We start from the raw sequence: 15,571 nt of genomic DNA, 5'->3' as shown, positions 1-15,571 counted from the left end.
ATAACCCTAGGACCAACTAACAATCACAAGGCAGTTGAACAGCTGTCAAATTGCTTACAGCTCTTCCTCAGATCAGGAATTAAATGGAAAAAAAGTAGAAGTAGGGGAGGGAACTGAAAACAAATGTTATGATTTAGAAGGGAGCATAGTAAAATGCCCACTGGCAAAAAAGTTACAGATTTAATATAATGGCTCTGAAAACTTTTTGCAGACCTGTTAGGTTAGAAGAAAGGAATGGTGATTTTTCAAATGTGCTTAATATTTGTTTTCAAAGAATGAAAAAAAACCCCATGCAAACAGATGTAAAGCAGCAAGTTATTTGAGAGCAGGCTTGCTAATCTTTTTATTTAAAGCTGCTTCTTCGTTTACAGTCACGTAAATTGTCAGGTCCATTCTATCTCCTTGTCCACAGTGTTTCTACCTACTGCACGAGAACAAATAACAATTTCTATGGCTTCATGCCAGGCTGGCAAATAACCGAGACAAGGTCAGTTGGAACAAATTTATAAAGTTCAGTGTCAAAGCCCTTTTACAATTAAATTTTCAGTATAATAACTAACATGGCAGAAAGCAGGGACACAGCTTCCAAAATAGCTCACAAGGTCTGTCAACAAATGGGAGAAGCTGGAAATGTTTAGAATAACCCATGTTGAGCCTCTCCTTCCTGCAAGCAGCAACATACTTTGTACTGTTTTTCTTAAGTAAAATATAATTTGAATGAAAAATGGACGATGTGGCTTTCCATTTACTCAGAAAAAAAATTCTTGTTGGTGTGATGTTTCTGTCTAAGCAAAGGACGAAAGAATTGTACTAGCTTGACAGCTACACTGATTAAAGAGGGGAAAAGCTTTAATCAATTCATTTTTCTTTCTTAGCAGGGTTAACATCCTTGCATATACATGACCTAGATTTTGAGCTTTTCTAACTCCAAGGCTGCAGCTTACAGCAGTCAGGATTATAGGACATTAGGTATCAGCCGGTGTAAATACCAGGGCAGGAGGAACAGACATACTTTGTACCAAGGAACTCAAAATTTTGTATGCACCAAGAAAACTCAGCTTCTAAACTCACAAATAAAAAATAATAAATTACAAAAACGGCTGTATTTTGCAGCTAACAAAAAACACACATGTTGAAAGATCCCTTGTCTAGCTGAAATGGTTACATTGGGTTGTACTGAAGTTGATATCTGAATTCTTCACCGATTTTAAACTTTTTGGTAAGAAGAAAGGTGGTGGCCTGACTTAGGGACACATTCACAGGACTGTTGCAGCTCTTAACAGCAACCAGGCATGGATTAGGCCACGGAAATGGAACAGGAGCAAGCAGCAACAGGTGCAGGCCCACCCAACACGCCCTTGTCGACTGCCATCAGCCAGGTCTGAGCTGAGCAGCTCCTGCACTGCAGGAGATGGGTGACATTAGGGTTGCCAGGTCCCTCTTCACCACTGGAGGTTTTTGGGCCAGAGCCTGAGGAGGGTAGTGTTTGGAGAGGGACTTCAATGCCACAGAGTCCAATTGCCAAAGCAGCTATTTTCTCCAGGTGAACTGATCTCTATTGGCTGGAGATCAGTTGTAATAGCAGGAGATCTCCAGCTAGTACCTGGAGGTTGGCAACCCAAGATGACATGCTTGCTGCGTCCACCACAGGTGGCCTTGATGCAGTTGGCAGTGCCACAAGAAGAGGGGCCTGCAGTCTCTTTTTGCAGCACCAGCAGCTACATCTAAGCTGAGTGGCTCCTGCTGAGGTTGCAACAGGCAAACTGATGCCTCCAGGCTGCATCATCACCAGCTGGTTGCAAACCATCAGAACTTGTAGCACAGGCAATGGATGAAATGCCCGTCACCTTCACCACAGGAGAGGCCCACTCGGCTTGGATCTAACAGAGGGTGCTCTGGGAGGCGGTGATGGTAGAGTTTCCTTCAACAGCGCTGCCAGCCAGGTCCAGCCAAGTGGCCCCTGCAGCAGAGGCAATGGGACAACCGCTGTCTCCTTTCACACCTGCTCTAAGGCGAGTCAGAGCTGAACAGGCTCCCGTGGTGCTGGGCTCAGTTTATCCCATCAGGACAGTGACCTTCCTGAATATCGGGCCCAAGAGAAACCTTTCTGATAATTTAAACATAATGGGCCCAAGATAAACTTTTCTGATAATTTAAACAGCCGATCTACCACTGATAGAACTGCTATTGAGAGCAAAATTTGATCTGCGCAGACATCTGCATGTTCTAGCTCATAAATTCCTCTTTCACAGATTATAAGGCTGTTGACAGCAATAATTTGCATTTTGAAACCATTTCCCCCCAAAAAAGTTTAAGCCCGTGTACGAAACTTTAACCTTTAAATGTTACAATATATATGCAGGTGTATAATAAAAATGTAGTACATTTCAATACAGAAGTAACCATTTTAATTTTTGATTCAGATCCAACAAAGTTAATTTTTAACATGCCAAACTGTGGCAAGTATTACAGAATATATAACCCAGTTAAAGAGTTCACAAAGTACTCTTAAAACTTACCGCCACAAATGTTCCTCTGTTATCTAATCTTTTCCTTTTTTCTTAAGTACTATTTTTCTACTTGCAGATAATAAAACATTTCATTAGTGATCGTGCTTCCTGTCACAATGTAAATAATGTATGCTGATGGATAAAACATGCCATGAAACCTTAAGTTTTCATCCAGTTGTTTTACTTGTGTTGATCAAAGTTTTGGCACTTTCTACGCTAAACCCATTAGCTCATAAACAATACCTTATTTATAATTCAAAATATATGGCTAACATGTGGGAAGTTTAAAAGTAGCTATTATGCTCAGAAGAGGGCCAATTTAGGAATACAAGAATATTTTATTTTCTCCTAGAGATACCTTATAAAAAGAATATAACATGAAATTGATCGTGAACTAGTTCGCTTAAAATGTCCAGATCTTTCAAGCAAAATTCATGAAGCATAAGGAATGTAATCCAATGTCGTTTTTAATAACGTATTGTGCATGTTCTGACCATATGTTTTGCAGTTTGTGTGGAAAGCGTACCAGAAGAGTTATAATGGAAATACAGCAAAATGACTGGCTGCCATATCTAGGAATAAAACACTGATTCCTTATGTAGTTATGAAGTATTTTCTGGGACCTAGCCATGACATACATTCACCTCAAGGAATATACAAATGCAGGATTTGAGAAGAAGTAAAGAGGGTTTAAAAAGGAGGTGATGGCTGAAAGCTAAAAGTCTTCAAGCAGAAATTATATTTAGCTTTCCTAAGTATTTCTAGAGAATCCGGCTGCCGTTTTTAAACAGCGGAAAGGGAATGGGGAGGGGGAAGTTTGTTACCTTTCTTCCGACTTTCATGATTGTTGTTTAACAGTTTTAAAGTTTATATAGGAAATCTGCACTAATGTAAAACAGCCCATAGGGGGGGAAAAGATCTACCACGTACCAGGTAGAAAATATTGCAGGAGAGCAGCTCCCTTCTGTGTTCTAACTTTGTATCAGTTTCAAGACTATCAAGAACACCGTGGTTGGAGTTTTCAAAATCTTTAGCCTGCTTCATCAAGTGGAAAACAGTTTTCCCTCACCTTACAAACAGGGGAGTGGACAAAGCAGCAGAAACAAAAACCGTAAGTGGGTCAGTGCTTTCCACATTGATGGTTTTTGATACCTAATGACAGGATTTCCGGATGTGTCCAATACATCACCCATTCCTGGCTGAATAATGCTATAGTTATTTACAAGGCAGGTGTGCTTGAGCAGCTAAACAAATACATATGTAAAAGGTCTGTAATGCAGGTTTGGTTTTTAAACAAGACATAACTTCAAACAGCTCATAAAATAAGAGCCTGGCTGCTGCAGAGGATCAGTTGATGGACTTGCATGGTTAGAGCACAAGATTACAGGATAGTCAGCAAAAGGATGGGATGACCCAGGAGCCCTAACCTTAAATCCTAAATGCTGTGGGCAAGTTACAACATTTGCACTAATGTACACTTTCAAATTAGTGTAGAAAAGCAGTTAGAAGAGGCTTTTAGATGAAGCACAACTTCTACTCTTGAAGATCTGCCAATGAGGTCCTACAGAGGGCACTATCATTTGTCGAGACAAGATCAGAATCCAGCAGGATTAGGGTCTTTGCATAAGTTGCTCTGGTGTTGGGGAGTAACCTCCCAAACAAGGCTTCCAATGCTTGTCCCCTTTTCGAAGTGGACCAAATCATGCCAGGGGTGGTGTGTTTTTTTAGTCCTAACCTGCAACTGCTCAGTCTTATGGCTAAATTAACCTTCATGTTCAGGGGCAGTGTAGCTCCGAATACGAAGCCAGAACAACAATAGGGGAAGCTTTGGCCCAGCTTGTAGGCCTGGGGTGTGTGTGTCTGCTTGGCCATAGTGGGAAATAGGGTAGGCAACCCCCGGGAAGAATTGGAGGGCAGGGCCTGGCATGCCGATATTACACCAGTGTGCCGACGACCCAGTTTTTATAAAATGCTAGAGTGTCTACATGTCACTTCCTGTTTTTACTGGAAGTGACCTAAGTGTGCTAGTGCATACCCCCCCCCCCAGTTCCATTGGTGGCCATGAGTCAGGATGCCAGGAGGTCTATAGCAGGAGGCCTGGCATCCCAAATGGGAAACAGGGTGGGAACATTATTGTTCTTTGATCTACTTGGGCAAAGCTCCTCCTATGTCCATAAGTTTTGTTAAAGTTTTAACCATTTTAAAAATTGTGTTTTAATTGTGTTGCTCTATTAATGTTTTATATTGTACAGTACCTTGGAAACAACAGATACAACAATGTGTGTGTGTGTGTGTGTGTGTGTGTGTGTGTGTGTGAGAGAGAGAGAGAGAGAGAGAGAGAGAGAGAGAGAGAGAGAGTCTGGGGGGGAAGGGTACTTTGAAGCCCCCATCCATTCCTCACAAGGAAGGTTTCATACAGCTATGTCTGTTAAGGACCTTTAGAGTCCTGATGGTAGTTAACCTTACCCACCTGAGTTACAGTAGCTTCTGTCATGGGGTAGACTTTCACCTGGCAGGCTGCCTCAGGCATGGAGCTGGGGGAAGAAGCGCTTGGGGCAGGAGGGATAGGGTGTACCACGTGCACACTCTGGAGCCAGGCACCGGTGGCCCTAGGGGCAGTTGCTACGATGTCACAACAGAACTGGAATGGATCAAAAACTAACCACCATAGTTGCAGAATTCATGAGGCCTGGTGGAGTGCCATTCCCTACAATCACAGAGTAAGTGACTTCATGTAATCCTTTCTGTTTGCAAGCCTGCCAGTAGTCTGGCATGCTGCTGCAGGCAATGGCATAGAATCATAGAGTTGGAAGGGGCCATGCAAGCCACCTAGGCCAACCCCCTGCTCAATGCAGAATCAGCTTAAGGTATCCTTGAAAAGTGTTTGTCCAGCCACTGCCTGAAGACTGCCAGTGAGGGGGAGTTTGCTACCTCCTTAGGCAGCTGATTCCACTGCTGAACTACTCTCACTATTAAAAATGTTTTCCTAATATCCAGCTGGTACCTTTCTACCCATCATTTATACCTGATATTGCGGGTCCTATCCTCTGCTGCCAACAGGAACAGCTCCCTGCCCTCCTCTAAGTGACAGCCTTTCAAACACTCAAAGAGCGCAATCATGTTCCCCTCTACTTCCTCTTTTCTAGACTGAACATTCCCAGGTCCCTCAGCCTTTCCTTGGAGGGCTTGGTCTCCAGGCCCCTGATCATCCTCGTCGCTCTCCTCTGTACCCGCTCCATTCTGTCCACATCTTTTTTGGAGTGAGGCCTCCAGAACTGCACACAGCACTCCAGCTGTGGCCTGACCAACGCAGTGTACAGTGGGACTATGACATCTTGTGATTTGGATGTTATGCCTCTGTTGATACACCCCAAGATGACATTAGCCTTTTTTGCCGCTGCATCACACTGTCTACTCATATTCGGCTTACAGTCCGCACATATGCCAAGATCTTGTTCACACATACTGCTACCCAGAAGTGTACCCCCCATCCAGTATGCAGGCTTCTCATTTTTGTTACCCATATGTAGAACTCCGCACTTATTCATGTTGAATTATATCTTGTTCACATCCACCCACTTTTCCAGTGTGTTCAGATCTCATGGGATTCTATATCTTCTGGGGTATTCACTACTCCTCCCAATTTATTGTCATCTGAAAATGTAATGAGTAGTCCCTCCACCTCTCATCCAGATAATTTATTAAAAGCACCCAGCCCAGAACCAAGCCCGGTGGCACCTCACTGGACACCTCCCTCCAATCAGATGAAATACCATTGACAACTACTCTTTTGGTGTGGTTCTCCAACCAGTTCCCTATCCACCTAACTATTCTAGAGTCTAGTCTGCAGTGCTCCAGTTTACCCATCAGAAAATCATGGGGAACCCTTCAAAAGCTTTACTGAAATCCAGGTAAACAACATCAACAGTGTTCCCACGATCCAGTAAACTTGTCACTCAATCAAAAAAGGAAACAAGGTTGGTCTGTCAGCACCTGCTGGGGATGAATCCGTGCTGCTGACTTCCCCAGCTAGAAGGTGCTGAGAATATGAACCCAGCCACTGGCTTGCCTAAGGCCTCTCCTAATGAGTTCTGTAGATGAGGGGTGGTTTCAACTTGAACAAGTATTTGAATTTAAATAAGCAAATGTAAACAGTGTGTCCGACAGTAATGAAGCAAGTAAGTGAACAAGTGTATGATTTCATGAGCCTAAAAAAAAAGCAAAGGGAAAGGTGCCTTCTTTCACCTACTGTGCAGAGGGATCACATAATGGTAGCAGGTAAAACAGTCTTGGGAAGCCTGACTAGAGCAGCTGCACCCATTTGCTCCATTCTAGGCCACAGGTGCATTGCCTGTGTGAACCGCCCCCCTGCCCACCATGTTATGGCATATCCAACTGGCATAACAAAGCAAGCATTCCCATCTGGTATACACACACATGAACACACATGAAGCTGCCTTATACCGAATCAGACCTTTGGTCCATCAAAGTCGGTATTGTCTACTAAGACCAGCAGCGGCTCTCCAGGGTCGCAGGCAGAGGTCTATTCACAGCACCTACTTGCCTAGTCCCTTTAACTGGAGACACTGTCTGATCCTGCTTATAGAATGCAAGGGATTCACACAAATGCAGTACAATAGCCCTTTCGGGATGTGGCCTGTGACAATTAGGGCACTACATCTGGGGACAATGTAGGCACTGCAGATCAACTGGGGTCATTATATAAGGCTCCACCACTGGTGCTGCAACGCTGGCAGTGGAATCCCAGAAGTGGGAGCCCGTTCTGGCATGGGGGGGGGGGGCGTTCCCACGGCAGAGCTGCCTTTAGGCTGCTTTCCAACCCCTCTCGCCATGGGAATGCCCCCTCTCGCAGCCGCATTGCTGCACCACCTTTTTTGGTAGCTAAGCCCTGTCGACTGCAATGGGGGAATTTTAATTTTATTTCCTTTTAAATTGTTTTACATTTCTTTTCAGCAGCCGGGAAGCCTCTGAGGAGGCAGTGTGGTTGACCTTTTCCGGCTGCCATAGTCTACCCCCCCTTCAGTAATGGGCTGGAAGTGCATGAGCAGATCGTTTATTCCCACTGCATTAGGTCAACAGCTACAGGCTTTCTAATTCAGTTAAAATTAGTTTAGAAGTGAATGCATATAAATGGATATTATGTACAAACTGTGTAGGACATAAACACCAGGTGGCTGAAAGTAACATGTCCTCTATCACAACTCCAAATCAAAAAGCTGAATTAAAAGGGGGCACAGGAGTAAAAAGGCAAATGTCCTTTGGTTATCTTCTAAATTCACTCTGCACTTGGAAGTAGAGTATGTCTTTTCACAGAAGAACAGTTAGGATTTACTTGTTTTAGAGAAAGAATAGACATAGTCATAAAATTCTGTACAACCTACAGAGCAACAATGGGATCAGCTTGGTGAGCCATCAGTAAATGTGGGCAAAACAGAGCAAGGCCACCAATATTCAGAATCAAATACCTTCCACTTAACTAACTTCCAGGCCTTGTTATACCTTAAAGAAAGCTTTTATTTTGTAAAATGCATTTAACTGGCTTTAAACTTTTCAATTCTTACATTTTTGTAAAGTCTCCTGTTTTTCAATAGTTTCAAAGCAATTCCGATGTAAATCAGAAGCCAAGACAAGAGTCACCTTATGGACAGAAAATTACTAGGCTGTATGAAACAAGAAACTGAATCTCTGAACACCTTTATCCGAGAGGAACAACCCATTTGGAACAAACAAAAGAATCCTGGTTTTCTTTTTCTCAAAGAGGTCACATTTGCCAGTGATCCTCTTTCAACTGATAGTACATTTTCTGTGCATGCTCTTATCGTTCTATCTGCTGTCTGCTACACACCTGTTTAAAGTTCCTACTGACCACTCTTATTCTCTTTTTATTTTAATGCTGTCACCAAACACCAAACCTTTATAGGAACAATACAACCCCTCAGTTTTCACCCTTTATTTTCTTAGCCTCTTCTTTCCTATCTTCTGGGAAGACATTTGCAACAAAGAATGAAAAATGGAAACACAGGATTTAGAAACCCTGCTGAAACTTCAAGTCTCCCTCAGCACAACAGAGAATTCCTTGTTATATGGCTTATAATTTCCGTAAATCTAATATGCATCTAAAGATGCAGCTTGAGCAGTTGGGAACCAAAGCAGAAAATAGAATGCATTTGAGTTCCATTTGACTTGTTTCACTGTTGCTCATTTCTTTTTAAGTATTTGCTTGGTCATCATAGTTTTCAAGCTTATCTCTGCAATCATGAGGAGTAGAGACAGACTTTAATTTAAAATGAAAACTATGATATTCACAGAGCAATCCCATGCAGAGCAATCCCAGCATAAGATTGCACTGTCAGAATTCTAAACTGATTCCATAAATGGGCATATGTCAATTGGCCCAATCTTACAGGCTTCAATAGGATCTTTGAAACCCAAAAGAGAAACATTGTTCAGAACAAATGGAACAATTAATCACTGATTATTTTATGTTCTACTGTGACAGTTTTAAAGCAAAATAGCTTGCTTGAGGGGATTAATTGCATATTTATTATTTGTGGGATTATATCGCTAGAGGGTTTTAGTACATCTGAATCAGTTCTATACGAAACAGAATGCTTTAGAAAGTAATCCCTTTTTTGAATTATTGTCTAAGCAGTGAGCAATATCTCTGAAAAGCATTATGATCGCATGCCACATCACAATTAATAGAAATGTGCATTTCTACTAGTAATGGCGCCTTGTTTAGACAATAATATATGTCTGCATTGTCCCTATGTTAATAATATACCATAGTCTGCCACATAAAGTATAAATATACTTACAGAGACTGAAGAGTGCGCAGGTTCTGGAGAGCTTCAGCTGGAACTTGCTGTAGCAGGTTATTCTGTAGCATTCTGCACACGTATACAATGTGTATAAACAAAAACATATGTTCAGAGTTCAGTTTCTTTTTATCGTATACAATTCTATAAAGCCACAGAAAGAAGTTGGGAGTCAGGTCCAATAAGAGTAATTCTTGGCCCCAAATTCTAGTGCTGCTTAGAAAGCGGCTCTGTTTCAAAAATACATTTTTAGAGACTGTACTCCTATTTTATTCATCTGTTATGAGACACTGGTACAGAAAAGATATAGGAAATAAATGTTTGGGGAGCCTAAAGTAATATTGTTTATGGGTCTAAAACTGCAGAGCAAGTTCTCCAAAAAGATGTCGAGCATTTCATGGCACTTATTAACGAAAATGTAGTTTTGGCAATAACTCTTTCTTAAATCCTTACATTATCAGTTGCTGCTGACTGTATTTATGCATAGTGGATTTTGGTTATCAATTTAAGGCATATAAGATATAGCTTTTCCTTTTTCAAAGTTGGTTTTTGAAAAACAGGCTTTGCTACTGCAATATTGTAACTAAAACATAACCATTGTCCCCATCGAGAAGTTAGTTGTATCCAACCCACTGCTAGAAATGAAACAAAGTCATCCAAGCTGGTAGGGATTGGTATGTAGGAAAGTGTTTTAAAAGAAAACAAAAATACTTCCTCTAAAAAAGATAGAAAAATTTCCTTCATTTAAAAAGGTCTTACTTTATCCTGAATTGATTACATCCACCTTGACATAAAATGAAAGATACTGAAAGCCAAATTACACCATGAGAAGAGTAACTAATATCTTCATTTTTTTTCTTCCATCTACCCACACAGTTTGAAACAAATATTGTTTCCTGCTATCCATCATCTTTAGAAATGGCTCTGAACTTTGAGAATTGAAACCTGCCATTCTGTAGCCAAAGAAAAAATTAGCAGAAATTAATTTTGTCTTTGATATTGTGTAAGCCACTGGATAAGTAAACTGTTTTTAGATTATCACTCATTGGGTCAAGTTTAGAGCTTTATTGGTACAATGTAACAAATATGTTTTTACAGACATGTACATCTTCCTTTTCCTATTCACAAATCAAAACAAATAATTCACTTGAATAGACTGTTGCAATAAAATTAGGTTCTGGAAGGTTTTAAGAAGTAACACAAGAATAATGACACAAACAATAACCAGTTTACTTACAGCACTTTAAGACTGAAAAGACCAGCAAATGCTCCTTTGGGGATGTGTGTCAAGCCATTTCCTGCTAGACGGCTGCAGGGTTTAAAAAAAAAAGATAGATTTCTTTTCATGTGGAATTAATTTGGATGTTAAAATGTACAAGACGGCAATGTTGGAAACACCAGGGCCAGAAGCGGTTATTTGAGAGCCTTGTTTTGTCATCATTAATGTTCTGTGCAAAACATCCTTTAACTATACAGTGCATTTACTAGCAGCTGGACAAATGAATTTGCTTCAATAAATCCAGTTCATGGTGCACATCTACTTGTTCAACCTGTTCTGGTTCAGTAGCAAACAATACAGAACTCTAGAATATAGACAAACTACTAGCTGTGTATCATTTTCATAACTTTGTCTTTATTTCAACAGTTGTGACTATAATCACTGGAAGCACATACATAAATAGCCAAGCTTCATTCAACTACAAGACACTGCATGGTTGCTTAAGAGGTTTGTTGGTCTCAAAATGCAACTCTTAAGGTTTGGAACTCCCAAGTTCATTTTTAATTGCCAATTTTAATTTACTTTCTTCATTTATACCTGCCTTCCTCCTCAATGGGGATCCAAAGGGGCTTACATCGTTCTCCTCCATTTTATATGTGCATATGCTTCCACAAATTTATATTTTTCAAAAATTATTTATTTAAAACATGTATATCTCCCCTCTCTCAATTTATTGAACCTCCAGTTGGCTATTATTAACATCACAGAAATATCCATACAGTTACAACAATAAACATCTAAAATTTTAAAACAAACATCAAAGAAGCAGCAGAGTAAAAACTGACCAAACACAGCAATTTCCTTAAAAGGCAGCTAGCTTCTGGGTAGATGAGAAGGGTGTCCTGTGTCAATATGCAACTGTGGTTTCTGTTGCTCTTAGTATCTTTTTCCTACCTTGTGTGTGTGTGTGTAAAGTGCCCTCAAGTCACAGATGACTTATGGCAACCCAGTAGGGCTTTCAAAGAGACTAACAGAGGTGGTTTGCCATTGCCTTCCTCTGCATAGAAACGCCGGTATTCCCATCCAAGTACTAGCCAGGACTGACCCTGCTTAGCTTCTGAGATCTGATGAGATCAGGCTAGCCTGGGCCATCCAGATGAGGGCTTCCTTTACTTTGCAAAAGGCTTATTTCTCTTATATAAGCATTATTCACCTAGCAAGGCTTGACCATGTGTTTGGGGTAGGTCATAAGCTCTTTGTCCTCTCCCAATTGAGCTGTGGAGCTAGCTGGATGATGTTTTATGAACGCTCATCTTTCTTCCCTCTGTGTCTGTTCATCTGTCTGCCAAAAATCTAGTTGTTTGTGGTATATTGGGATGCAACACTCCCCTTCTGCAATGAGCTAGTTATAGGCTTTTGCTGATTGCACCACAGGGACTCATGTGAGCATTGGTAAAGGTACATGGTGTGTTCATATCTTCCAGCTTTATCTATGAGAAGGAACAGAGTAACATCATGGAGGTTTGCCATAGCTGTATCTGTTGACTGACTCCATCTACGTTCAGCTAATGCTGGAGCTCTGTCAAGCTGGCGAGTATCATGACTGGCGAGTATCATGGTGTTGCTACATTCTTTGTCGTTTAAGTAATACTGGTTTTTCTTTCACAGAAGAGAACGCCCCGTCCTTTGTGGCCACCCTTGTTTCTTCAAAAAGGTAAAGGACAATCCAAAGCATGGTCCTTGAAGATCAGTTTATGTACAGACTATGTAAAACAGCTTGTGTGCTTCCTTTGTGAGGCAAGCACCAATGTTGCAGGGCCATCTGAGGTCAAAAAAACAGCACAGGGTGAACAGTTAAAAAAAACACTCCCCTGTTCCAAGGGCTGGTACTCCCTGCTTGAAGCTGTATTTTCACAATAAAAACTGCATTAGAAATCCAATCCTGGATTTGTCAGTGTTCTGAGTGGTTTGGCCCTAAGATCATTGACACTTACTTCAAAGTCAGTAAGCATAGGGTTAGCCTTATATAATCAGATTACATTCAGCAGGAAAATCAAACACACACTTTAAAGGCTGATTTATCATCTAGCATTGCTGGAAGGCCAGATGGAGAAGGGAATGGGAGGCAATGCAAAGGCTCCTCCCACCTTCTAAAGTAGCCTAACGTTTTACTATTACACATACTGTTCCCTGCAAACCTTTCCCTCCCCATGTTTCTAAGCCAAATCAGGCCCCCTATGGTGATTTTAAATGGAGTTCCCACTGTAGTTTAGCCCTGAGTTTGAAGCTATAGGTCAGGTAACTTCCCTACCAGGTTCCAGGAGCCTCAAGCTGCTGACCCATGGGTGAAAGGACTGGACTAGTTCTGTTTGTACTAATTAGCATTTCGATGTCTTGTACAATTTTGCAATACAGAAGCTTTTGAGAATGGATTGGGGATATTAATATCGATAGGCATTATTTGACTTTGTTTGGAACAGGGTTGCCAACCTCCTATTGGGGCTTGGTGATCTCCTGTAAATACAACTGGTTTCCACTCTACATAGATCATTACCCTTGGAGAAAATGGCTACTTTGGAGGGTAAACTCTATGGCATTATACCCCACTGAGGTCCCCCTACTCCCCAAAATGTGCCCTCTCCAGGTTCTATCCCCATATCTCCAGGAATTTCCCAACCTGGAATTGGCAACCCGAGTTTGTAAAGAAAATCATGGTAATTTCTACCAGCAGTTAGGATGCTGTGTTTTTAAAACATGGTTGCCTAAAATTTTATAGGGCAAAGATTTGGGAAACAAGGCTTACTCACTCAAAAAGAAAGCACACTGCTAATTCTCTAGAGAAATCAGCAAACACTTTTTAAAATGGTGGGTCTTTCATATGTACTTTTATATTTTTGTAATCCCATCTTTTCTTCCCATCAGTCTCTGTGTCACAGGAAAAACTTTTTGATGGTCCCTTACATAACAGTAGATATTTATTCAGCTCTTCTCCCAGTTTTGTGTGTGTTTGTGTAATGTGAGTCTATATTTATTCTGCCTTTTTAAATACAGTGTTTGTCCAGCCTCTAAAAAGTTATATTTGAAAATAAATTTCTGCAGTGAATGTTTTCTAATGGGGTCTGGATTGACCTGAATATAATTAGAATTTTGCATTGATCTCTGCATTTGAATTTGATGGGGTTAGTATCAGTGTAGGAGAGAAGAAAATACTGGACTTTGGATAGACCTTGATTACTGATTTGAAATTAGATAGGTAAATACATCCCTTTGCTGAGAGTTGAATAGAGATGCTTGGAGGGGGCATATTATTGATTTATGACCAGGTTATGGAATGTTTGCTTGTGTTTCTTACATAACTGGATGTCTGGCCTCTTTGTTCACATGGGTCTCAAATTTGTTTTATTTATTTATTTTTACGATTTTGTGAGGTATGAATTAACTTCATGATTATTCAATGCTTGCCGTTTGTTTACATTGAGCAAGAGTAGGCATCCTAATAATTTTTAGTTACATAAGTAATATAACATTCATATTACAGACCACCAGGCTAGTCCTGCGCCCATGCTGTCTTTTTGTTAAAGAATCATGTATTGACTCTTTTTGTAACTTGACTATGATTTAAAAATAGCATTTGGTTGTCATGGTGTTTCCATGTACCTCTTTGGTTTTCCCCATCTTTCCTGTCATCTTTCCCAAACCCATTTTGCTGCAAAGCCAGAGTTTCACCCATTTGGAAGGAAAAGTGTGGATCTTCCTGGACTCATCCACATCAGTGCCATTTTCCCTGCCCCAGATACCTGCTGTGGCCATTTCCCACCACCAATACCAGAGGAGCATTTTCCCCTAAAAAGTGGCAATTAAATATTGTTATATCATTATAACAATGTGTCAGGTTCTCTGAATTCCCAGATTTCCTTTTAAAAGGAAATTTATTGCAGGGATATGGCTTTTCCCCTTATATTTCATCAACAGAAGGAGTTAGAAAATTGCTGTTTAAAAAAATGAAAGCTTGAAATTCAGACATCCTGACGGACACAGTTATAATGTTTTATACATAAGAATATTCAATGGCTCATTTTAAAAGAAAATCTTTAAAAACCCTCAATGGCATGGGGGATGGCTCCTGTTAGGGTAGGGGTAGGGAAACTGCGGAAGCTCTTTTGTTGTTGCCCTCTATCAGATGTGACTTAGAAGAAATTAAGCTCACTTCTAATATTGCTTTTTATTATATTTCTGTTGTCTTAAGATGGCATTACTACTTTGAAAAATAATTCATTTCTTCTTTGCATTTGTGCTGTTTCTTTTTGTTGCCTCTCACCGCTGAATTATTGTAGTTTTAGAAAGCATTCTTTCACAGATTAAAAAGATAAAATCTGAATTCACGCAAGAGGCATACATTATATTCCTTTTTTAAAGTAGTGTGAAGTTAAGTTTATTGGTCTGCACCTGTAATCAAGACAGAACTACATTTTAAGGTAGCTTTGTCATTTGGTCTGCAAAATGCTTGTTATCTGAAACTAATTCCAAAATCATTCTGTTTAAAAAGAAAGGAGGGAGGGAAACCAGTTCAGACCTAGAGTGAATTTATCTGTGCTTTATTCTACTCAGGGCACCTGCTGTACAGTTATTGAGTAATAGCAGTGTGCTAAAAATTGCTTGGAGCTTTGCCCACTCCGTTTGAAAAAGAACATTTTTTTTTCTGTCTTATAAAGGAAATGAGATATGTCTTATTCAATGGTGCCCTAACTGGCTCCGGCAACATAATTCGCTTTCTTCTTGAGAGCTGCAGAAACAATCAAGTGGCTGCAGGTTCTACAATTCATGCCATTTACTCTATTATAGGCAGTTGTTGGAGACTGGCTGGCGAGACGGTGTAGAGTAGTAGGCTGAATTGGCATTCAGAGCCCTGACACTGCAGTCAATAGCCAGGGTCCTCATCAGGATGCCCTCACTATCTTGGGCATTTTGCATTCCAGTGTTAAGGCAGTAAAAGTTTGGGCCCT

At 40.6% G+C, this 15,571-nt stretch overlaps 1 protein-coding gene across 1 annotated transcript in view; it reads right to left on the bottom strand.

Moving 5' to 3' along the window:
• The window catches only part of LGR5 (leucine rich repeat containing G protein-coupled receptor 5), an 81,873-nt gene that overhangs the window by 34,215 nt on the left and 32,087 nt on the right, over positions 1–15,571 (bottom strand). Inside the window, exons 3-4 of the mRNA XM_056847310.1 lie at positions 10,587–10,658; positions 9,350–9,421 (exon numbers count right to left, since the gene is read on the bottom strand). Coding sequence (XP_056703288.1) covers positions 9,350–9,421; positions 10,587–10,658 — 144 coding nt within the window. The remainder of the gene's footprint in view (positions 1–9,349; positions 9,422–10,586; positions 10,659–15,571) is intronic.

The sequence above is a fragment of the Euleptes europaea genome, chromosome 3 (assembly GCF_029931775.1).
Source record: "Euleptes europaea isolate rEulEur1 chromosome 3, rEulEur1.hap1, whole genome shotgun sequence".
In the NCBI taxonomy this organism is placed as follows: Eukaryota; Metazoa; Chordata; class Lepidosauria; order Squamata; family Sphaerodactylidae; genus Euleptes; species Euleptes europaea.
The sequence above is the reverse complement of the archived record's forward strand: the minus strand, read 5'-3'. Positions and strand labels throughout refer to the sequence as shown.